Below are 26541 nucleotides of genomic sequence, written 5' to 3'. Positions count from 1 at the left end.
TAGACCTTTCAATAACAATATCGTCCTCTGGCCAAAAATGATCGAGAGATGAAGAGTATAAGCAAGATATGAATTATCCTTGGCTTGTACTTAACGCGTACATAACTCTTGACAATGTTGGTGTAGTATATTATTACAGTATATGTATTACAAAACATGCCACATCTGAAGTCAATGATTGTCAAATTAGGTTATTGTATCGAAGTAACAATATGCTGGCCTACATGATTTGGAGCATCATCAAGTCTAAAATTCAATATCGAACAGATTGCATGATTAACAAAGACCTGGTAATTAGAAACAGCTAGCAAAGGTATAGAACGATCTAAAACACAATATGAGTAATCAGACATGAAGAGGCGTAGTAATACTGGCTATCGCGAATGAAGTGTATAGAAACGATTAGCCTGGCTTTATTTATGGACATATTAGATGGTCAGCTGGGATGACCAAGTGCGAAGAATTTTAACTCAAATGTAACACATTTACTTTTTGGCAGAATTATTTTAATTTTGTAATGTTTCGGATCTGATATAATGATTTTAAAAATGCCCATACCTGTGCAATTGTTTTGTGTTCACATCGGTAATATTATGTTTAAAATATGCATATTCTCAACAAAAATTTGCATGGGATATCTAAATGATATATTTTGAGTGATTGAAACTAGCGTTCCTATCTTCGGAATTATTTAGTTTATTTATATAACTTCGATTGTTAAATACCACATGCAATTTATGAATTGATGCGTAAGGTCATATGCGCGCAGACGTTACTTGTTTAATAATTAATTCGTTTTGATTGATCATTCTGTCAAAACTTTGCGTAAAATCTATCGGCATTTGCCTAAAAACTATCAAATTAACACTGTTAAAGATACGTAAGTTTTTGTGTAATTTAGTTGGTCTGATTTGTGTCCAATCAGGGTGGGAATATGAACCATGTAAAACCATAAATGTGCTCCATTTAGACATAGGAAACATGGATATGTGACATTCTCATACCATTCTTTTGTTAATTAAACGCGACCCTACAAGAGCAATTTTGTGAATGTGGTTAACTGCACAAATTATGAGCTTAGAATCAAACTAATTCAGGTTATTTCAGATTTTAATTGACCTCAAAGAGCTCCTACGAAAACAACTATTTAAAGTATGTGAGCGAATATAAACATGGTTAAAAAAATAAATGAAAAGTCATTGAAATTTTCCGTCAACCAAAGTTTACTTATATAAAAAGTAGGCTATATCGAGACCATATATGAACGACAGATTTATTTCCATAAATGAACCAAGAATCACACCAACAGCTGACGTAGATTTAGTAGTTTGCACTAAAGAGTTACTATGCCTTTACTAAACATATGCCAGATATCCTACCTATATACAAGGCGTGGTTCTGATATGAAGTTCAAATATTGCAAAATAATATATTAAATATCCGTTAAACAAATACATAGCGCGATGGAAGTTTTTATACTATATAGGGGTCATTGGGTTGATTGTGACATAATAATCGGAATGTTCAACGAAGATCATCTTTAGTCACAATATTTTCACTTGTCTAAATATGCCACTGTCATGGTAAAACATGGTGCAGTTGTTTCGACAATAGGTGTCTTCTGCATAATTTGACGTCGGCGAGGAATGACAGTCGCTTTGCCCTTTTGCATCTTCAGCTACGACTGGCATAACAGAAAATCATAAATATTTCAGAGACTAAACGCTAAGAAAAGAATTCTAAACTTGTTGACTCAACCTCGACTAATAACGATAAAGTGGAAGGTGAAGGCAAGGAACAAAAGAAAACAATTTTCTGGATTCCGTCTAAATGTCACTTTGATAGTACGCCGTAACCAAGCACCAAGCATCTGATTTTCTGTCTAGGAATTTTCATCTTATAAAACCGTCAAACTGGATTTTAAAAATATAATGAATTCTCTTCCATCCTTCAAAAACACGGATAAAAAGTAAGTTTTTCTTTCAATATCGATTAAGGTAGTGATATGAACGAAATATTCAGGTTGCTTTAGGTAATTTTCGTAGTTTCCTAGTAGTTAAATTAAAATTATAACTTAAAAAGATCTTTTCATTCATTACAATTTTATGAAGACTTTCTAGAAGCATTCTTTATAGATATATCTCTAAAGTAGATAATTAACACAACCGAGCACATATATATAACCTAAATCTAGTAGAATATTGTAATGTCACCCTTAAGGTCACTGCTTCTATGGTGCATATATACTCATTTTTTTAGTCACAATTACAAAAGATCCGAAAGAAATAGACGGGAAAAGAAGGGAGTTCTTCCCGCATTGTCCGATAAGGTAACGTTATACTACTCGAGTCAGTTTAAATATTTTGTTTTTACATACATGTGTTCACGTGTAGATCATGGCGGGCCGGAAATGAAGGCTTCTGCGATACTGCAACAAATAACCACCCGAGAACGAAATAATATAAAACTTTTGCCATACGAAATAAGAACTTTCTCTAGCACTTGGCCTCTAACAGAGCATAGGATACATATATTTACATGCACTGTTTTGGCTATGTGAAATGGATGTTCCATAATACGCGCTCGATGTTTTGAAACTGACCAAACTCAGGTACCAGACGCCATTTTCATACGGCAGAGTATTAGCTCAGCTGCTTTTATATGAATGGCGCATTAATCGACTCTTTTCAGAAAAATCCCGTTAACAAGACTCGTCATAAGGTTTGAGGGATGTCTGCACTTCGCGGGGGGTTTCTTGGTCTCATCTAATTTATCTGTTTGTTAGCGCGATGCGGTTTAGAAACATCATGTAAATGGCGATGGTACGAAGTCTAACGGCACTTTATTCACAGTTACTCTAATAGAAGGTGACCTTTTATAGACAGGCAACTTGTTGTAAATTTGCTCTGATTCCCAAGTAACGGAAGTAAAGTATTTGCTGTAGAATAGCGATACTCGTGATCATGTTTGAGAAAACGTATGAATTCTTCGGAAATAGTAATGAGTTTATTTATTTATCTTTACTTGAAAGCTTATTCCAGTTTGGTTATCTAACCATTTTTACTTGACACGTGAATTGAAATAATATGAAACTGTAAACGACACTATGGTCAAACTATAGTATATAATATTATGAATTCAAAACTAAATTTAGCCTGAGCTGCGAGAGGTAAGTAAATAAGGTCAACGTTTGATTTGTCTACCCGCGTGAGCATATTATGAGTTTTATGAGGTAGTCAATAAAAGTTGAGACTTTATGAAATAAATCAAGTGCATTGATACTTCATGGGCACATAGCACAAAATCCGAGTTGCTCTAAATAAGAGCAATAATTGGTATAGTCAATGCAGGATATCTGGGAATAGTTTTGAGTGAAAAAACGAGGCCTGAAGATTACTAAAAATCGTTGTCATTGTAGAATAAAAAATAAAAGTAGAATACTGCTCTTGTTAAACACGGAAGAAAATAATTGTTAAAAGACCTTCCTTTGCGTTTGAAAAACCGTCCGTACCGGAATTGGATCAAGTTTGCAGAATCGGATTCTGATGAAACATCCTCACATCTCTGCAGCTTTGCGTGGCTTTCAGCGAAAAGTCGTTTGAGAGATGATTAATTTAATAGTTACTGTTTGAAAAGTTCTTTCTGTATTAAACATATATATTGGTCAGGCTGAGCCCCTCTTTAGCATCGAATACTATGGTTGGAGTGTATATTCCGTTTTGCGCAGCTTAAAGTGGAATATCTTTATTATCATTGCCATTTTGATTTAATAGCACTTCACATAAAGTTTTTATGGTGTTTGACAGGAAGCAGGTAGTTTGCGTTTTCAAATTTTATTAGCTCCCTTTTAATTTTTATCATACTTAGCCAAACATGACTAGCAACTAAAAATTTTCAGCTGTTCTGTTAGTATTAAAAATCTCAATGATCGTATAAGACAATATGCATATAGGTAAATGCTCTGTTTATAATAATATGTGAGTTGAGTTCAACACATTTTCAACTCGACTCACTCCTACTGTTGGATTTCAATAAACATTTTAAAACCACCCAACTAACATCGGTATGTAAGTTACGACTAATAAAGTTCCGACCCGCCCCAGTCGTTGATATAACACAGTTAAGTTGACCTTACGGATTCTTTCGCGGTGTTTAACAACATTCGAAGACTAATGTTTGCGGTCCGACTGAGAGTTGTTCGAGTTTCTCTAACTTTTATCAGTCGATTTATACTTCTTGAACGCGCGAAGTTGACAGAAGTTTCCGCAGTACGATAATAATGGGGTGTAAGCGGATAATATAAAAGTATGATACAAAAAGACAGTGAAAGTTGCGGATAACAGTACTCAGGAGAACAATCGTATTATAGTCATCATAACGAAGGCTGTCCTAAAATTGGAAAGGTGCAGGGTCAACTATGCTCATCGAAGTTGTTACATCGAAAATATGAATATGAGTAAAGTACCATATTTAATGGGCATTTTTCTAGTTCTAAATTATAAATTTGCATATAGATACTGCGCTAGGCTTGTATTAATTTTATGTTTGATTTGCATTCATTTCTATGTGCATTTTCATATTTCGGCACTTTTTTGACTACAGTTATGTGAATTGTTTCTGTTGATAAAACATTGTTTTCAGAGTAGTCGATACTTCATAAAAGTCTATTCCTTTGTCAACTAACCGTCGTTCTCGAGAGTGTAGTTTACTATTGCAATATTGGGTGGTGGGATGGTTGCCGATATTAGTTTCAGTGCCATCATTCTTCACGACCAAGTTTATTTATGTCCCACCAGCTGTATAGGATTTCACATCTCTCCGCCTCTTCATCGCCTGCTAGACCAACAGTTGCCTGAGTGACATTAGTATAAAAGTGGGGGAATATAAACAATGATAAGTGGTATTTGACCAAGTATAGGCGACATATGGTCCTACTTTTCATATCGTCCTTTATCTTTATTCCACACATAAAACAGTGTGGTTTTAACCTAGGATGATGGTCGTTTGTATAAGGCGAGACATGTTATTACAAGACTGTCTGGTGATTGATGCGGATTAGTAAGATCGTATATTGGATTTTTATGTAAATAAATGTTATTGATTTATGAATAAGGGAAAGAATGTGGATTATTAATCACAGACCATCTAAACTGGGAATGATCAAATAGTTTAAATGGAATTATTCTTTCCGCAATATGCCAAGCTCCCAAAGTATGTGCACCAAGATGGCGCACAACCTGAACATAGCATGTGTACCCGGTTAGGGTTATCAGGTTGTGCGCCATCTTGGTGCACATACTTCTGGAGCGCCATAAACCATTTATATTAATATCGCATTCCAAATTACCCATGGTAAAATACTCAAATCAGGATTTAGGAATGAAGTTTATTCTATTTTCAAACAGGAAATATTTCATCGTAATGAGGCTAGCTAGCTATAAACTTTAAAATAAAAGAATTTCTTTTCTATTAGATTACCTGACCTGATAGTTTGCAAATATGACACCAAAAACGGCGCCACATTCCCCTCGAAAATCAAGTACTCCACCGCCAGTTTTTAATTCTGCTTTGAAGCATACCGTTAAAAGGACACGTTTAAAAATCGGTTCAGGTCGTGTATCGTTTGATCCGACATTGACTAACTTGCCAAAATTTGAAAGCAGTTGGACAAAACGCAGTTATGCAACAAATTATGACGTCATCAAAACGTCATTCGATCTAGACTCTGATGGGACGACTGATACACAGAAAAGACCGACACCGATCGGAGCTTCACCAGCAATGCTAAATTTAACGTTTCCCGGAGAACACAAAGTGTCCCCGAAACCTTCAACCCTAAGTGGCCGATCTAGGCATTTAGTGCGTTCTGCCGCACACTGGAGTCGCCGAATTCGGATATCTTCTGCAATTGATAAAGTATTCGAAACAAAACAGGACTTGGCGCATTCGTCACCTCCATTAAAACCAAAAGGAAGCAAACATGTCCATTTTTCCCCGGAGGTTATTGTAATTTATGATAATAGGGTAAGCATCGAAATATTTAAAATATATATGCTATCAGATGCTAGCGTACACTAGTTTATATAAGATATGTAGAATACATGCCGAACTGTACTGGGCCAGGAATCCAGTTTAAACTAAATACCGTCATCTAACAGTAAATGTGTTATTCGATGCAAAGTTACTTAGAGGCTTGTTTATGGAAATGATTTAAAATTTCATACATCGTTTAATATAAACAGTAAATATCGTGCAATATAAATATATTGCTTTTTGTGTAAATGGCAAAATATTTTGAAAATCTAGTATTTTGAGAATTGGTATTGTAATCCATCTTTCATCATGCTGTGCGTTAGTTTTCAAACAAGAGCTGTAAGAACGTGATGTTTGTCATAAACCATATTGACGTGAAGAAGCACTGTCGCCAGTTTTTGTGATGTTCGAAGTCTTCCCAAAATACTAGAAACATTTTTTTAATCCGCAGCCAAGCATGATTATAGATAATTCACCCTATTTAAGATGGCTACATATAATGCTCATAATAGATAGTTTAGTTGAATTTTTGATTTACAACGCTCAATGTTCAGAATATTTTTGTATTTTTTATGGAAATTTTACACTGCGTAGTTTATCACTTCCGTATGTAATAATATTTGTTTACGGATATGAGTTATGATAACGCAGCGTCTTTTGGTAGCTTGATGGATCACCTCATTGATTCGCTTGTTTCTCGACTCTTTCTGTTTGTGAGAATTTTTCATGAGGAGAGTTTTTGAATGTCTATCCATATATTGATTCAAAAGCCACCCTGATCAATTTTCACTACTTTTATATTTAACGCTAATAATTGTCCAGGTCATGTTCTCAGGTGTTGTAATTTCCAATATTATTTTATCGATTTCACGATACAAGTAAAAGATTTATATCGACGATGAAATTATCGCATTATTATAAGTTTCAAATCATCTCAATATTGCAGTGTTTAAATATAAGGATTTCATTTTGAAAATAAATCGATTCATATTTGCGCCTCCGTGTAATTTTCTTTGTCAATAAAGCAGACAAATGGGAAAAGGGTAAAATTCTGGAAACCGCATCACAATGTTTCCCTACCTTGTTATAAGTTCAAAAACATCCCTAATAACAAATACGATGCATATATCTGTATATAATGTTTGTACATATATTTCATCAACGTAATTTTACACGACTTTCATTGATGATTACTGATTGCTGTTGTCATATCGAGCCACTCCATTACACATTGATGGTTAAAATTAGCCTTCTTTCCAATCACAGACATATTAGGGAAATGAAGCCAGTGCTCCGTGCTTTTAAGATTTTTGCTCTCCTATACAGCCTTCCAAGATATATTGAATGGGATAATACCTTTTATACAAAATACTGTTCAAGCGAACACGTTTCTCGTGTATATACTAATATCATAAAACAGCCTTTTGCCCAATCCATCGTTGCGAATCCAGAGACATTCCCGTATTTTACATTTTTGTCCCTGCATTTATTCTGGAGAAGTCTAAAACTGTATCAAATTTTGTTCGACAGAATTCCAGAGATCCAGGCGGGTTTGCAAAGACTCATCATTTTCCACAATCGGACAATATTCTACCACCAACAAAAGGATATCACCATGTAGGATTTTTTTTCGAGTTTGTCATGTTAGAATAATTATAATGTAAAATGATAACAATCTCATCGCGACTGTCAAGTTTGATAAATTCTGACGAACAAAATGGAATAGACTATATAGACTGCATATAGAAAATTATTGTCAATTATGAGGAATAGAATAAATATTTATTTTACAGAATTATGGAATCAGCGCTAAGCAAAAACAGCATGGCGTTGGACTTCACCACACTGATGTAAGAATATTTTTTTAAAATACTATTCCTGGGGTTCTCAATCGTGGTAAATGTACCCTGTGAAGATACAAGCAGGAAATTTTCACTTTTGTCAACAACACAAATGAGCTTTCGGTTTACTTTTATTACTTGATCAAATCGCTGAGTTGCAAGCATGTTGCAATATTGTTGGGATTGCAACGTCCTCCGTTGAGAAATAATTGCTATTATTTTCTCACTACAAATGAGTCTATTTCTCATTTATGAAAATATTGTATTTTTGCTTGCTTCAACTACAGTTATGTGAATCAGACAATCAGTTTCAGACATCTACATTGTTACTCCTTCTTCCCAATTCATTTCCAGTCCATGAATCATTATTGGTATTCCTAGAGGTGAAAATATAAAAAATTGAACCTTTGAAATTTGCAAATTGATAAATGAGAGAATGAATCTTGAGAATTTCTGTTGTCTTTCACAAAATTAACGTGGCATAAAACAATGGCTCAGTGCCTTAGTTGATCACATGCGATTGCTTGAATATGCTTGGGTGACATCATTGCACAATCTAATAACAGGGTTTCACGCATCTGCCTCAACTCGCCGACCCACACCATTCGCATGTACATACACAGCAACCAACTGGAAGTGGGACTCTTCCACACAAGTCCAACACAATGTCATTTCGAAGCATCAACGCCGGAGGTGGTACAGGTGGACATCAATATGGGACGCATCATCAGTACGGAGCCCCGAACAAAAATCAGTCGTCCAATGGATATTTAGATTCAAATGCAAGGAATAATGCTTTTGTAGGTAGGTTCTTTAGGGTAAAAATAACGTGTAGGTTACCATTACGTGCAAAGCCATTGGATACCAATACACCAATGGGATTATATTCAGGAATGTACTAACATGATATATTTTGCCGGTGATACTGCATTTTTATTAACATGTAACGATATCTGTATTCCAATATTTAAAAAGAAAAAGAGATTGTCATTTTTATCTATAGTTTGTTGTTCGAATAAAATTGAGACGTAACATAACTTTACTGACGAAATTAATTAATATTTATTCAAAACTTAAATGCATAAAATCTTATTTGTAGCTCTTTGAGATTCTTTTAGCATTATTGTTTATAATATTTTTCGGGTGTGACTTCGCTCTAAAATTTCATGTTTTGATCATGCTGGCAAAATATCAGTAACAACAACGCCGCTAATAACGCTAGCAAGGATTTTTTAGAGCACACTGTTTTTAAACTTCATCTTTTTAGTCGAATTAGATACAATGATAACCCTTCTGATGCAGGTCATTACAATATTTTCAACAAAATGGGAAGGCAAAAGAACAGAAATGTTGGAGGAGGGGATCTTGCATCATCAAGGGAAAATAAAGTAGGAAGAAGTTTTGAAGGATATAAACTTCCTTTATCTCCAGAAGGTTAGTCAATTTGTTAGTGACGTCACAATGATACACGTCATATACTCATAACTTCGTAATAGACGAGTATTTTCTATTTCTACACTATTAGGTTGTATGAAAGGATTTGGATCTCGCCTGACAACATATGAACAAAATGAAATTCTAGATTACCAAGATATTTGGTTTTTGGGGCTGGAAGGAAAGAAAATCCACGGGGTTCAGGGTGCATCACAAAATGGTGGTTATGACGATGAAAATGGATCATATGTAAAGGTAATTGTGATCAATTGAACAAATATATATGCTCAGCAGAGTTTTGAAAAATATGTGTTACATATCCAAAATGTGCATGGAATTTGTACTATATATACGTGAAAAACCGTTTGCAAATAGTTTACAATTGTGTGCTGAGATGCATAGAACGCATGGGATGTTTGCGTTAATAATTACATTTGCTCCTTTATGTTCAGTAACTAATGGTTTGGCGTAGAAATCGAATCAAAATTTTCCAATAAGTGTATCTGTTATGACTTCTAGGGGTCTTATTATTAAATGTCAGTAACTTTTCTACGATTTTTTACAATAATTATGATTAATTCCTAAATAATCAAATATACAAACATTACTTATGACGCAAATTGTCCACTTTCAAGTCGTAAATCATATATGGGTATTTGAAGTCTGGCAATGCTCTTCTTCAAACAACTCCCTTGCTCGGAACAATGACATTAAACAACATGAAAGGCAACTCTGACGTCACTCCATAAGACTACATGCGAAAGATTGTATTTCATGATACGCTCCAATGCACATATTTCTCGTCGCCTTTCGCGGCCGTTTTCCGCTCGCTTCTGCTACTCGGCGTCTTCTTTACGTGTAGTACCAGCCTTTTTGCGCCTGTAACAAAAGAAAATAATCTCTATATCTAAGAAGTTTTGCTCATTTGGAAAGCTGGAATGGCAGACAAGCTGTAAAGAGTAATTCTGGACATCATAGACGTTTTTTTTTATCATAGAAGATTACAAACGCGATAGCGTGAAGATATGTGTGGGACATTTTGCAGATAATGACAAAGTTCAAAGTTAGTAATTTTAATGTTTGCGTTTAAACATTGAAATTTCATTTAAAGAGGGTGTCATACAAAACAGTAAAACTGTTTATACTTCTCTCAACGGCGATACAATTCCATAACACAAAGTTTGCACCTATCGAACTTGCTTTAGTTGGTGAATTTATGAGACATATTACATATTTAGTTAATCATAGGTAACATTGCTGGTACATAATGCCTCGTAGATAGGTATGTGTCTAAACTTAGGAATTTCGCTCATAGCCCACTATTCAATATTATCTTCTATGCAGAAGGTTGCAGGGCTGATTTAACTTGCAGCCTTACCGATCACCTGACGATGCTCATTTATTTTGGTTCGAACAAGTCTTCTTGAAAGACTTGTGTGAATGGAAACTAACTATATGTTTTGCCTTCCTCCGATTTTAGAAGACAAATTTATTCTGAGGGATTTCGCATATAATTCTCATTGAACGTTGGCTGTTTACAATTCCTATTAATTGTGAGTTCTGATTATAACAGAGAGTTAAAAAAAAATTTACGTAATTTACTGGCACCCTTTTCTTGTCAATACTCCAAGCTGAGGTAATAAACAAGGCAATACATTTATGTCATCTGGAAGCAAAATATGCACACTTATTAAAAGTTTGACACATTGAGATAATACACCATGACAGAAAATACAAGTTAAAGATATGTATGACCATCACATGATAATTAAAATTAAAAAAAAATTAATAGGGGCTGTGGAGTATGAAAAGTTCAAGACAAAGAAAAGAACAAAAGTTCATAGAATTTTGCCTCCATTGCTTTGTGAAGGCCAATATATTCCGAGTTGCTGAATTGGTTTACCTTTATGATAGCAACGATTTTGTATTTAATATAGCGAGATTTTTTTCAATTCAATTGAAGTGATATTATTTCCCAAAGCAATGCTTTAATCGTCTAGACTCTAGAATAGATGGGTGGTGTCAAACTCATGGGTTTTCGAGAGCCGCATTGCATGTTGGAAATTGTAAAAAGGGCCGCAAACAGTTTTTGATAATGTCTACTTAAAAGATATTTTCAAGATAGTTTTAGTTTGTGACATATATTGGGATGCAACTAAACAGTTGGATTAAGTTTTATTATTTTCTTTAATTTCAAACGCAATTACATATTAATATTTGCATTCCACTATTATTGCACTGTATTTATTACAAAAAATCATAAAATTATATGTACAGCCATCAAAATCATTTTTGAACAAGCTTTGGATAAGGAAAGAATAACACATACACTAAAAAAATGACTTAATCTAAATATATGGACCTAAAATTAACAAAAATACTACAGTATAAACTCAATGTTTTTTTAATTACATTTGTCCTGACGTTTGGCATCTTTTTTGTGTCACCAGCATACTAAGGCCAGGCTGATATGATTTTGTATTACCAACTCTAACTAACGAGGTCACATGATCATGGGTTAATCTGGATCTTTGCGAATGTTTAATTAATTCCAGTAATGCAAAAAAGTTACTTTTATCATACCATGTATAGATCAGTAAAAAAAAACAAATGACAGATTTTTTCGACAAGACATTTCGTGCCACATTGCGTGGCATAGGATTGCTTGCATTATTATCGATATTGATTTTTAGTAACTAAGTCGTTGTATAATTATATTAATATAAAAACACATGGAAATTTTCTGTTCGGAGTTGGTCATCGAATTTGTCATATTGACTGCTGAGCTTATTGTGTTTTTTCATTGTATTGATGTAAATATGACAAATTAAACAGTGTGCTTCAGAATTTTGTGAAATGCAGAAATATTGCAATTCCCATTTTCTTTGAAAATGCTACCTTCTTCATGTACTTTGCGTTTAATTTAATCACTCAAGTGTTTTATTCAAGTATTCTTTTATTCTCAATTGGATCAAAATGTGAACAAAAAAAAATTAATTTTCCAAAACTACTTTCAGTAAATTGTTTTCTGTGTGAATAATCAATTTCACTTTAAAAGGTTTGAAAAATCTATTACATTTAGATAAAAAACCCTTCCAAAATACTATAACAATTATTGTTAGGCGTTCGAAGGCCGCACTGGAAGTTCTCTGGGGCCGCGAGTTTGACATCCCTGGTCTAGATTGAAGTTGTCCAAAATATATAACAGTATTTTATCATGAATCTATATCATATCTATATTACTACCAAAAGTTCTTCTATTGTAAACATTAATGGAGTACTTCAATTATATTTCTTGGAATTACACTGTCACTGATATGTCGCCAGACTTCTGATATCTCCCCTTCTGCTACAGTTGTCCTGTGAATAAATAATAGGAAATTGAGGTTAGACGAATAGTTGAAAGTTTTGCTTTATGTCGGATTAATTTCTTGATTGATATACATACTATTTCTGCTATTGCCTCTTGTGCTGCAGGAGTCTCACAATGCTTAGACAGGTTTTTCCACAACTTTCCCATCTGAAGAAAGAGAGGAGATTTATTAATTTTCGTTAAGAATAAATAAAGCAGTCTATATGATTTAGAGTGGAAAAACTAATAAATCTAATATCCCATGTCTATGTAAAATATGTTTTACTGAATTTGGTATATAAACCAACTAATAAAAGGGTTTAGTCAGAAAATTACAAGCATTCTTATACTTGAAATACTTGAGAGATCAGACTATACAATATAGACCGGTATGAGTAAAATGTTAGGTGAACTTAACCCTTTGATTCAATACGCAAATAAAAGTTAATGAGCAATAGTAGGTTACAGCAATGAGTATATATCCTCACTGATTACAAAAAATCTAAATGGAGGTGCATGAACTATTTGAAACCATAAGGGGTAAGAAAATATGCAATTTCGGCAAATGGACAACTACGTACCGTACTGAATTAATAACTTCGTAGTATTTGACAAAAGCTGGCTTTCCCACATGTACTTAACAGTGCGATGCCCGGGTGTGATATACAACAATAGTATTTACCTTACCTTTTTCCAATTTCTTTCTACCTCAACTTTACAAAATATCATTAAAATCGACAACAACTGTCAAAGCAGGCACGAACACCATTCGTGCTATTCCTTGAAAGCAGCACACATCCGCTCGTTGTCGTCTCGTCAAGTATGTGCAGTGGAGCGTGCTATCGGATACGATCTTCGGCTAAAAATGGCGGAGTTGCGCATCATGTTGTTTAATGTCATTGCTCGGAACGATATGGTAATCAAATGCGTTACGGCATGTCAAACTATAAACCCGAGTTTTGCACGTCCAAGTCTGTTTCAATACCAAACTGTGAACGGAAACCTGTAGCCAGTATATTTTGTTGTTCGCAATCACTGCTTGGGAATAAATAAGTTGATTAAAATAAGAAGCAAAGTCTGATCCGTACGGCAATTCATTCATCAGCATACTGCATGTACATACTGCATTCATCTTTGTGCGCTGTTCAACAAATCTAAAGGCAATTTATCAACTTGTACTCTTTGATGAATGGAGCTCTCAATATTGTTAGAAGGGTATCATTTATTCAGATTGACGTAAATTAAATACACCTTTACCTAATTATAATGCATGCGTTCGCTGATCGCGAATTGTACAGTACTGCATGGTATTATAGTATATATAGTAATAACTATACAAACAACCAAGGCTAAATAAATATTGACATGCAGCAGATATTGGGAAACAATGTTGACATATGAAGACTTCATGTTGAAGATTGCATTTGAGGTTTCGAGTCGAAAAACTCTTTTCAAAATTCTAATAAAAAAAAAATAAGTCACCATCGATTAATAAGGTAGGTGCACTGCTCAGTGATTAAAATGCGCGTATTTTCAAATAAGACGCAATTTACCTCTAATAAACTTTAGTACCGAGACGCCGTAGTCTGTAATATTGTTCAGTCACACATTACTAATGTTACATTAGAAGCTAACGGCGGACCATGTAAGTATAACGTGAAAAGTTACATTTTTTGAACAATATTTACAGTGTTACAAAAGCGAAAATGGAAAACAATAAGCCTCGTGACGAAACTAAATTTAATCGCAATTTCAACAAATTCCTTGAGTTATATTCAGCTAAAACATCAAAATTTGGTTTTAATTCAGTTGTCGCAGCATCAGGTGGGCCTGATTGAATTACCCAACGGGCCGAATTTGACCCGCGTGCGTAGTCAGAGGTCAGAGCTAACCTATTCACCAACTTTTGAGTTCGCATAGAGTTTAGCTAGTCGAAGTAACTTAAATGAGTCAGTTCGAATTAATGAACCTTAAATTATGAGCCTCGGGGTAAAAGAATCATTTAACTAAACTGACCCAGTGATAGATATGATTTTTTATATTATTGTACAAATCTATACAAATGCAGTTTTCTATACATATCGAATCTCCATATGTATTTGACCAACTCATACAAAAATAACCACCGGACATCCATTTCCAACAACATCACCTGATATAAAACTGATTTATTGCGATCAAATAACCGTTTGATTAACGAGCGGACATGGATAATTGGGTTACTTTAATCTCATAAAAGGGTGACTAGCGAATGAATTATATCTTTTAATCATCGTCCATTCAGATTATTATTTATTTGTTTATTTTTTTTATACATATTTGTGTTTAATGACAGCGTGATCACAACGCTCCAGATAGTAAAGTCTCATTTTATGACATATTAATATGATCCATTAGTGAGAGTAATTGTGGGAAATGAGATCTTTTGTACAAAGCCCTCGCCACTAATGCAAAAAATGCGACATTTGAGAAAAGCACCCCCGTCACGTTTCAAAATAACAAATTAGTAATTGTACAGTGGGGATTTGGTTTAGGAATGGTTTGAATATTCGAATTTCCAGCGCAATCTGTATTTGTAGCCCTCACCCTCTAACCCTACCTGGTATTTACTAATTTCTGGTGCTTTTTGGCGGGGCTCTGTACAAAAGACCCATGATATATAGACTCATTATTGTGAAACATTTACTGTTATTTATCTGACGGGTACATTGGACAGCTAAATTTTAGTGAATCAAAAAATACGGAGGTAAAAATGATTTGTCGTTAATTTACTGTGATTGCACCTGTATTGTTTGTTATTTTGTACTAATATTAATCGCATATAATGGATGTCCATAAAACCCTGTAATAAATAAGGTAAAAGAACTTGAATATGTTTAGTGAACATATAAAGATGTATTAAATTAGGTCAAAAACTTAAATAAGCACTGATTTAAATAAAATAAATCTGGTTAAGATATGTTGACGACTGACTTCATCACAGAATTAAAATTGTAGCACGACTTTAACAGCACCCAGTTCAATAATACAATATGATGAAATTGCGAAAAACACACACACACGATCTTGAGGTCAAATTTAAACTAGTTCTCATAAATTTCCTATTGTATGTAAACAAGCAATTTAATATCCAATGTTTTAGCCAAGTCAGATAGAGATTTCCGTCCGTCATTTGCTATTGCTAGAAATCACAACCTGGGTACAGGTAGGCAAATATATGCCTGCCGGTAGACCGTAACTTTGGATCAAAGTTTAATTTACAATAGAATGAAATTGTTGGAATGTCGAAATAAATTGGACAAGCTACAGTAGCAGACATCGTTTTAGAATCATGAGAAAATGAAATATCATAAGCTGAATTCATGAAGTCATATATAATATAAGAAATATTTGGAGTTTATATAAACAAACGTGTTTGCTTTTCAATAAACCTATTTGTATTTATTTTGACGTTCCCTGAAATATTGGAATGAAATAATTTATATAGTGGCCTAGTTGACCCAAGTTTACAATAGAGTCAAAACGAATGAAGTATGTAGGTTACGTGACGATTTCTATCGGTAGAATTGCAAAAAAATGAATCTATATCAATTTATTTAGGTTTCATAATTGTGTATCAATGCAATCAAAGTCATACTCAATCTCACTTTGTAGGTCCGAAAACATAGCTAAAATCGCAAAATTTGTTTATACGACGATTTGTAGCACTATTGAGCTTTAAAGTAGAATCAACCAATTGATATGGCATTTGAGGGAGTGAGTGTTAATATCAGTTCTACTAAGGCAATGACAAGGACTATGGAGTCAAAATGCCCTATATCAATTCCGATCATTTTTTTAATTTTACAACCAACATAATTAAGTCCGACGTGCTGCCACCCTTTCTACTGCTGCGATGGAATATGAAAATATGATTTCATATCCGACTCCAATATTTGCAAGAAAAAAAACTCAAACGCTATTTTACAGCCGTAGTGATGAAAATGTATTATTTCCGTTGTTGGTATTCAAACTAAATTCCAGCTCAAAGCGGCACGATAAATTAACAAGTGGCGAACACCTCGCATTGTACATTACCACTTCGTCATTTCAGTAATCAGAATACAGAGAGCACCAATTGGCTACAATTTTATGGCAACAGAAATAGAAACTCTACAAATGCACTACAATAAACAAGAATGGATGGTTGACAAAATAATGGATTAGACATGCTTATGGTTCACTCCATGTATTTTACTCTATAAGACAGTTTCTTATTGTTCCCTAGGTTCTTCATGACCATCTTATGTATCGATATGAAGTATTGGAGGTTATTGGAAAAGGTTCATTTGGACAAGTGGTCAAAGCGTTGGATCATAAAACAAATTCGTTAGTTGCAGTTAAAATCATACGAAACAAGAAAAGGTAAGGTCTATTTTCTTTTATAATTCACATTCCATAAACTACTGTTATGTCAGGATACAAGTACTTGTTACAGTAAACTTATAAAATACTAAAAAACGTAGGCGTCGATTCTCCTTTCTCAGTGAATAATTAAATTTTCATTGTCTCGAGTATTTTACTGATAGTTTTATTAAAAATTGTGCCATCTTATTTATGTATTTCATCGATGCTTTCCATTGGAATATAATATATTCTAATGTAGAATCAATGATATATTCTAATGAAAAGCATGGCTTTGTATGCATCCATGAAATAAATTTGGTATTTCTACATTTCACCCCAAAGTATTGTAAAATTATTCAAAACTCAATATATTATAATTTTCTACTGACGAAAAGGTCACCTTACACTTCGATATCACGTGACAGGCCCTGTATAGGCAAGCTGCGACTCGCTCCTTATGACGTTACTAGTCTTTTGTCTAATCATGGAAACAAAGGATGTCTGGTTGTTCCGTCTATCCTTTCTCAAATTTAATATTAGTGCTTTAACAAGCCGCTTGCTGTTAGACAAACGTTTGTCGACATGTTCAGCATGAAATACCGATGTTTCTGAGTACACATCATTACCTGTCAATCTTGAAAATAACTTTGGGAATGAAATTAAATTTCAAATAAGGTTTCATTGAATTACATTACAAGATCGATTGATGAACCACTCTTAGTTTCATTTCACATTACCTGTACTGGTAGATACGTACACCAAGATGCTTATACACGACAGAAAAAGATTTTTATTTCCCCTAAATTAAGCTCGGCATAATTTATTCTATATGTGGCGCAAAATTGCGTCAGATTGCATATTGGATTTTTCAAAAATTGATTTGTCATATTGAAGAAAAGTGTCGAAATGCATAAGTACCATATGATACCATATGATTAAAATCGTTTTCCTAAAAATGAATGTGACAAAATCCCAAAAAAATATCAGAAAAGTTGAAATTTTCGTTGTAATTATAAATCAATTTACGGTTCTAGTTAACTCGTTTAACAGTTAATATTATCAATGAAAAGAAATTTTCGATTGGGTATGGTTTCACATCCATTATTATCGTATTGGAAATGCTAGCCTCCGCATCCGAAAGAATTAAACCTTCCCAAGAATTAAATGGCGCTTTAGACATTAGCTTATGTTATTATGCTGCAACTCAACTGCCACACACACGTATGCATCAAAACCACAAATCATAATGAACTTTACACAAATCATTTTTGTCACTGAAGAGTTATTTGTTTCAAAAATATGATATTTATTACATTTAGCAATTTCTTATCAGCTGTCTAAAGAGAATTGTGTTCCATCATTTTTAACCCCTAAATCATTGACCTCGAAAATCACGATCAAGGTCACCCTTTCACATTATCGGATTCAGAAGGAATCCTAATCATGTAGTCTGACTTAATTTGAAACCGCGATATTCATTTAAACACCCATCCTGTTTCCGGTTTGATTATATTATATTTAAATCTCACCATACATGATAAGTACATACTTCAAGCTTAAAATGCTCAGGATATATTTGTTCTAGGCTTGATTGATTGTGTACAGTTTTCCCAACACCTTATTGACTCGAATTTCAATATTTGTTTTGTTCCCGTTGTCATTCAACCCGATTAGAGGGTGTTGACACCTAAGAATGTTTATTCTTTGATTGTCGAGAAAATTTATTGCAAATATTAGAAATATGTCCGCTTCGTTTGTCTTATTATGGAAATAAAGATGGATTGGACAGTAAAATTAATTTAAATTGCAATGAATGAGCGAGAAATAAACGATTTGATAAAATAAATTGAAGATACGCAATGGCTATTTTCTACTCGCTAATCGCTATGCTCTCTAAATTTCCTTATCATATTTTACCCAAAACATACTCTTTTATTTTTTTCAGGTGCCATGTCGTTATCCCTCGCTGCATTTTTAATTGCCAGAAATTATTCAGAAAAATTGGACTAAGTTTGAGCCTTTCGAGCGCAGTAAAATAATACGTTATTTTATCTTGAACTTATATACCGTATTCATATTTCTGTACCCGGTTTGTAGTAACTCGTTTAAAACAATATTATAATGGTAAACAGTAAAAATGATCATCTTAAATTCCCCTTTTCAGGTTTCATCATCAGGCGATGGTGGAAGTAAAAATTCTTGATGCATTGCGCAAAAAAGATAAAGACGGTTCACTGAACGTGATTCATATGTTGGAATATTTCAACTTCCGAAATCATCTTTGCATAACATTTGAACTTTTAGGGTAAGTGACACAAATGTGATATTAATTTGGTACGTGCAACGTTGCTTCGAAAAATGATAATGAGAAACTTTAGCTGATGCCTGATGACTTATGTAAAAAAATAAAAATAGAAGCACACACAGATAATTAGCATTAACTTATATCAACTAACTATTATTTAAATTTTAGTACTTCATCATAACTTGTCCTGCATGATCGCATTTTTTTGGCATAGTATGAACAATTTGTAACGTTTTAGTGTCTGCCTCGAGTCGGACAGAGAGCGATACCACAAAATGAATGCAGCAGCCTGTCGCGGCATAATTGTCAAATTTCCTTGTTGTTGATGACGCTATGTAAATAATAATCATATTTGTTCCCAGAATGAATTTGTATGAATTAATCAAGAAAAACAATTTTCAAGGATTTAGTCTGCCATTAATAAGACGTATTGCACATGCTTTACTGAAATGCCTCGTTGTTTTACACAAAGAAAGAATCATTCACTGTGATATGAAACCGGTGAGACTGCTTTGCATCTTATATTTTAAGTTATAAAGATTGTGATTTGAAGGAGAAAACACACATCCTCATTGACCAGTTTACAGAGCTCGTTGTATAAAAATTCAGATATTCATTATTAGAATATTGTGTATTAAATCTGGATGCTCTTTTTCCATGTCAATTCCTGCTTCTGATCTGCATGGCCGTTGCCACAAGGATGCTTGACTGAGATAGTATTGAAGTGATAAATAAGAATAACACAATCTCTTTGCACGAATGTTATTTCGTGGAAAGATATTAGGTTGTTCATATTCAGATATTTAAATAGTTTTAAATTTAAGTTTTATGGACAGACGCATTTCTTAGTGCAGTATGAACTTTGGAGAATGTGTCCCCTTCTCGCCTTCAAAGCATCAGAATAATTTTTCCGTTGTAAAATCTGATGTATGTATGTATTCCAGTCTTGTGCCAATTTTGAATTAAACTTTTAGAGCAATAATATAAAACGATTCAATATTTTTTATCGCTGTAGGAAAACATACTGATCCGACAAAAAGGTCAAAGTTCAATAAAGGTCATCGATTTTGGGTCAAGCTGTTATGAACATCAAAGAGGTACTTTTACAAACGGACAAGCTTGATTTATATATAAATTGGATATATTGTTCATCAAATAAAACAGACAAAATTTATGAGATTGGCAAAATAATAAATCAGCCAATGTTGACTCGGGTTATATATATTGAATACGATCTTGTCCTTTATCTTAAATCCTTAATACTTAGTTTACAATGTATATTTTTATTTGGTAAGAAGTAATAACCATAAATTTTGTTTGCGTTATATACTTTTTGCCATGTTTAAGTTTGCATAAGAGTCTAACTTGTTCTTTGAGTGTAAATAGGAACATGAATAGCGGACTTTAAAACAAGAAATTTAACATAATAATATCGATCTTTTTCAGTGTACACCTATATCCAGAGTCGCTTTTATCGTTCGCCAGAAGTGATTCTTGGGCACCAATATAGTATGGCAATAGATATGTGGAGTTTTGGCTGTATTTTATCAGAGTTATATACGGGTTATCCACTGTTTCCTGGCGAAAATGAAGTAGAGCAATTAGCTTGTATCATGGAGGTACGACAATAGATCTGTTCCCATACGCACTTAATTTCAAACTTTATAATCGGCATGTGAAAACACAGTACATGAATATTTTATCAATAATGAATTGCTTTGAAATTTACAGTTGTTTTCTTACTAGGGAGCTTTATGGCATTTAATTGAGTAATATTAAGTTTAATATCAAAGAATAATAATATCTCGTCTCAACTATAATAATGCAAAACTAAATTCAAATTAAACATGCCCGTTTGAATTGTGTGTATGCTTAAAACTGTACATCCATGACATAATCTTAAAAATATTTAACAGGTAAATGGTCTCCCGCCAAATGAATTTATCGAAACTGCGCACAGGAGGAGATTATTTTTCGGTAAGAACATTATTTTTATGAACTTTCCATGAGCCATATCTATCTGAACAATGCCCATAAAAGAGGATACACGCGTGAGATGGTTGCGCCGGAGGATAGAAGGTTCCAATCCACTAACGTAAAAAGCTAGTGCGATAAAAAAAAAGACCGAGCCAGTATATTACGCCTAGTTATACTGATTCATATAGAGATCAACTTGGAGTAGTCTACCCTGTATGTGTATGTGTCTACCGTGCAATCCCAGGACGATTACGCCATTTTATTACGCAATAAACCCACATTGGCTTACTTGGTAGTTAAAAATGTAGGTGAATATTGTAGTTTTATCATCCAAGTCTGAGGAAATATTTGTTTCAATTTTAGATTCGAAAGGAAATCCGCGTTGTATAACAAACAGTAAAGGGAGAAAGCGCAAGCCAAATACTAAGGATCTCAGCACTGCCGTTAGATGCAATGACCCAGTCTTCCTTGATTTTCTAAGGCGATGCTTAGAGTAAGTACCTTACTATATAAATACATATGTATATATATATATATATATCCGATTTAACGTATGTGTTGCAAATAATTAGCATTTGAACCCATACATTTGCACCCGTATATCCGCGGGTTCAATCTATATGAAGATGCTAAAATCCATGGGTTAGACCAATTCCTAGTCGCACATCATTTGCAGATACACTCGGTGTCATGGCGCCTGTAGCAATAGCCCTGATTCCAATAGAATAAACCTGATCAACTTTTCTTCTCATCGATCCAGGATTTTTGAGAATGGAGTTGCATCGATATAACCTTAACTTAAATACTTGGGACCTCGCTTTGCGCAAATTGGTATTAAAATGAACTTATTAATTCCAAATTTTGACAGATGGGACCCTGCCATGCGCATGACACCTGATGAAGCCATGAATCACGAGTGGATAGTCGAAGGTCGTTTCCATAAAACTCGTGGGCAAACAAAAGTGGCAACTAGACAGGAAGTCACTTTGGTAAACCAACAGTCCGTCAATGTGAACGCTAGTAACAATATGACTTCGTCAGATGATCAAGCGAATGATGGCCCGTTTTCAAAAAAGATCCACATGAAGTCCAGGCCAGGTATCTTCTTAAAATCCTTTTACATATTGTATTAATATCACAACTTCAGTATTATTAGATATCATCAAAAAAATTCACAAAATACATTGGTTTTATAGCTGCGATATTTGGTGATTATAATAATCAAGATTGCCAATTTACCGTGGCAATATTGCATATCAATGAGCTGAACTAGGGGAATCGAGAAATTAGTTTAACGGTATTGACATCTTTAATTACAGTGACTATTTAGCCAAATTATATTGCTGTATAAATTTAGAAAAAATTGCACTCCCGAACGATGACTCTACGAGTACAGCTAATGCAGTCAAGCAGAACAAGCCTACACAGGATAGCAAATCAAAACCACAGCCCAAAAATTCTGACGACGGCAATTTAACGGAAAATAATAAATTAGCAAATGGCAAGCCAGATGGAGAGGAAGAAGTTAAAACTCTTTCTTATGCGGTACAACCTGAGGCTCCTTCTGAAACTGGTGACGTCACTTCTGGTGTTAGCACCGATGATCAAGCGCCCGGAACGACTGAAAGACTACAACCGATTGGAGCGTCTGATGCCAGCATGGTGATTGAGGATCAGGACTTAAGTATGGAAACATTTTAACTTTTTTTCATACAATTGATTTGATTCGTATTGAATGACTATTGCCAACTTGCTTGATGTGTCATCTATTTTAGCAAAACACAATCAAAACGAACGAAATAATTTACAAATTCGCAGGTATCTCAGAGAAAATAGTCGGGGTTCTGACAAAACTCTGCGTTTAAGTACTGGTAGTTTGCGTCTACTCTTATATATATATATGCAATATCACGTATTATATAATATTGACTTGCTTATTTTTCAGTTGACAAAAAGCTTCAAAACATGAAAGCCCTACAAGCTGAAAAAACACCTCGAACGAAAAAACGAGGTCCAGAGAAAAGTGCAGCAAAATCGGCAAAAAACACATTTCCGCCTCCCACCACAATCGTGCAACCAACAACTAAAGACGAAAGATTACCGAAAATCCATGATTCAACGACCAAACTGCCACCTATTTCGTAATAGGAAATTCACCACACAAACTAAGACATTAAAACCTAAGGCCATACTATTTGTAACTTACATAACAAGAGTTAGGCTATGTCGAATTACGAAACATTCCACGACTGGTTAGCCCAGCCTTATTCACCCATTTACCAAGAAGTAGAACTTTACAGAAACAATTGCAGAGTATTGTAGATTTCTCGGTCAAGTTGTTGATGCATCACCAACAATATTTTAACAAGATAGAGTTTTTAATTTATCTTTTTACGACAAAAAAAATCCGTTTTTTCATCTTAATAATAGGCGTGGGCTGCATTGGCGTTGTTTGACTCGAGTTATTAATTTCAACAGTCGTTCGTTCCATGAAACAATGCACTTATTGTTACGGTAGATTTTCCTATCCTATATAATTCTTTCCTGTTGTGCCTCTTTATTCAGTTTTCAATAATAGAGATCTTGGCAAAAAATACCAATCTGGTTTTGGGGTTTTATTCTCATATCATTTTGACAACTATCTACCGTATTTTTATAGTACCGAACTCTATTAGCATGACACAGTAGTTACAATTTGATAATTTTCTTTCTTTTTCAAAGATCCACTATTCTGTATTTTAGTATTTGGAAATTGCTCTATAGAAAAGTATGTTGTCTTGATACATTCCTCTATTTTCTCTACCTTTATGTTTATTTATTTATTCTGTGTTTGTTGTACAATTTGTGAGATTATAGACTATAGGATCACTTAGCAAATATGTTTTTTTGTTAAATAAAAAAATCTAGTGATGTGTCCTGGCAAATCATTGTCATGGCATCTCCACAGTGAGTTGTCTTCTCTGGCTCAAATCTAAAATTGCTAATGATATGTGTCTTTAATGGAATCGTGTACCTGATAAATAATAAAACGTTAAAATCGCAAGCATCAACGCATTCATTAAATATCTTTTTAATGTATTCGAATCCCGTTGGAGAAAGAAAACAGGGTGTTTAAACTGTTCACAAAAGTAAAACTCATTTTCACAGAGGTGTAATTTTAACCAGTTGTTTTGTCGATATTTGATTTTTGTAACATTTATTTAGGTAAATCGCCATATATTTTTACATGTTTTATGAATATTAAAGTTGAAAATAATGTATGGAGACAGTAGTGATATGTATCGTATCGTAAAAGAACGTCTTTCTGGATAACTAGGTCTGTGCCTGTGAGAGTGGATTATTTACAGAAAAAAACTTCTTTTTCACTTCAAAAAATAGGTTGGTGAGGCACGATTGAGTTACAGGATGCAGTCAATGTGCGCAATTCCAAGGTCAACATTAATTATTGGTGTTTTGACGACACCTAAAAACCTTAGTGGCAACACAAATTAACGTCAGTCATATCGAAAAATCCCGATTGATATATGGACACGTAGACGAGAGCGAATCAGTCCTTTGACGCTACCGGTACCGAAGCGTATATATAACAAGAGAGCAACGCTCAAATATATGGACACGTGGACTAGAGCGAAGCAGGGTTTACCATTGACGTTACCGGTACCGTACCCTAAAAAGTTCCGGGTTTTCAGTCGCAAGAATTTTCACAGTCAGCCATCACGCTTGGCGGATTAAAAACCGTGTTCCCATAATTAAAAATTAATACAGCGCAATTTTGGATGAAATATTAGATCTCATAAGATTCATGGAAAATTCAGGAATAAATGAAAGTAATAGCCTTCTGGCCAAAAAATCAATCTTGAACCACTGAAAATTCCAAAGCAATTGGTCCAGTATTCGAAGAGAAAAGCGATTTTTTAATGATAATGACGAAAAAAAATAACAATAACAACAAAATTTTGAAACGATCGTTATGGCCACTAAACGTGTCCAATAATGACCGGGTACCATCAAGAAAATTTTAGATTTTCAGTAGCAGGAATTTTGCAGAATCAAAACGTACAGCTAGTCTCCACGCGGACTACAATCCGTGTTCCCATCGATGAAAAAATACAGAGAAATTTTGGACGAAATATCAAATTTAATAGAATTCATACAAAATTTAGAAATAAATAAAAGTATTAGCCTTCTAGAAAAATATTCCATCTTCAACTACTGAAACTTTCAAAGCAATTGGTCCAGTGATCAAGGAGAAAAGCGACTTTTTAAAAACGTGTCAAAGAACAAGAACAACAACATAATATTGAAAAGATCGCTATGTCCACTACATGTCCAATAAGAGCGGTCACTGTTCAGAATCTTGGCCGCTACACTCGTCGACTCAGAGTCATTCAGGTAACCAGTGGTCGTTGTTTGCCATATTATAAGCCATTTCGTCGCTTCGAGAAGAATAAAAATATTCCATGAAAATCTAGATCTTATTCAAAAAAATAACAGTAACGGTAATAGGGGAATACAGTTTAATCAAAGATATTTTCCTTCTTAACTGGTGTATCCTATACCCGTTATGTACTTACTCGACTTTCCTCTCTGAACTGCGCCGTAATATTGCTGTGGTATGTATGTTTCCTCGACGCTGGATCCAAGAATTTTACTATAGCAAAAGTTTTCATGCCTATTTAACAGTGTTTTGAAGTGTTGACGCTTACAAACTTGTTAACATGCTTGAAACCATCATTTTTAACATAATAATAATTATACAACCACGTGCCGCTTACCGGTACTGGTTGCTAATTTTAGCCTAGTCTGTCTCAGCGTTTGCGAGACTCACTTTCGATTACAGCTACTAAAATAAAGCTTCCCTGAATACATAGTGAAAGTTTAGTTATTTTATTATCTATCTATCTAACTATTATTGGAAACACAACTAAAAACTGACAAATAACACGCAAAACTACAAAATTAAGACAATGTTTACTACGGTATCATGCTTGAATAAGTGTCTGAAGGACAGAAGTGTCTGAGCTATCGCAGGAATTGCAATTGTTACGTCATTGTTAACTTATTGCTGATTGAATAGGTTACGGTAAACAAGTAAGTCGATGCTCACGGAAACATCTTTCTAACATTCTTTCTTTGGGTGAGCGAACACGTACTACTTCTTATATCAATACCTTTTCATCTAAAATCTGTACGTTTCAAACCTTACTCTAAGT

The 26541-nt window shown here is 34.1% G+C and overlaps 1 protein-coding gene and 1 long non-coding RNA gene across 3 annotated transcripts; one reads left to right on the top strand and one right to left on the bottom strand.

Annotated features, from left to right (window-relative positions):
* Positions 1–1547: 1547 nt before the first annotated feature.
* LOC120348594 (uncharacterized) lies at positions 1548–24599 on the top strand. Of its 2 annotated transcripts, XM_039418757.2 has the most exons (17): positions 1548–1969; positions 2260–2329; positions 7564–7650; positions 7827–7883; positions 8441–8678; positions 9177–9308; positions 9400–9563; positions 16928–17064; positions 19211–19351; positions 19714–19852; positions 20367–20448; positions 20798–20970; positions 21268–21328; positions 21692–21821; positions 22197–22426; positions 22686–23012; positions 23274–24599. In XM_039418757.2, exons 1-17 carry the CDS (start codon positions 1932–1934, stop codon positions 23471–23473), a joined length of 2406 nt encoding a protein of 801 aa, XP_039274691.2. In that variant the 5' UTR covers positions 1548–1931; the 3' UTR covers positions 23474–24599. The 2 variants fall into 2 exon arrangements, with proteins under 2 accessions (XP_039274691.2, XP_039274690.2); XM_039418756.2 differs by lacking the exons at positions 1548–1969; positions 2260–2329 and adding an exon at positions 5316–6024.
* On the bottom strand, positions 11754–13533 carry LOC144427347 (uncharacterized). Its single transcript, XR_013477913.1, has 3 exons — positions 13348–13533; positions 12757–12828; positions 11754–12668 (listed from the first exon to the last, which is right to left on the bottom strand). It is a non-coding gene; the product is annotated as an uncharacterized LOC144427347 (long non-coding RNA).
* Positions 24600–26541: the final 1942 nt, after the last annotated feature.

Source organism: Styela clava, chromosome 1 (assembly GCF_964204865.1).
Source record: "Styela clava chromosome 1, kaStyClav1.hap1.2, whole genome shotgun sequence".
Lineage (NCBI taxonomy): Eukaryota > Metazoa > Chordata > Ascidiacea > Stolidobranchia > Styelidae > Styela > Styela clava.
Note: the sequence above shows the minus strand (reverse complement) of the source record. Positions and strands in the feature narration are given on the sequence as shown.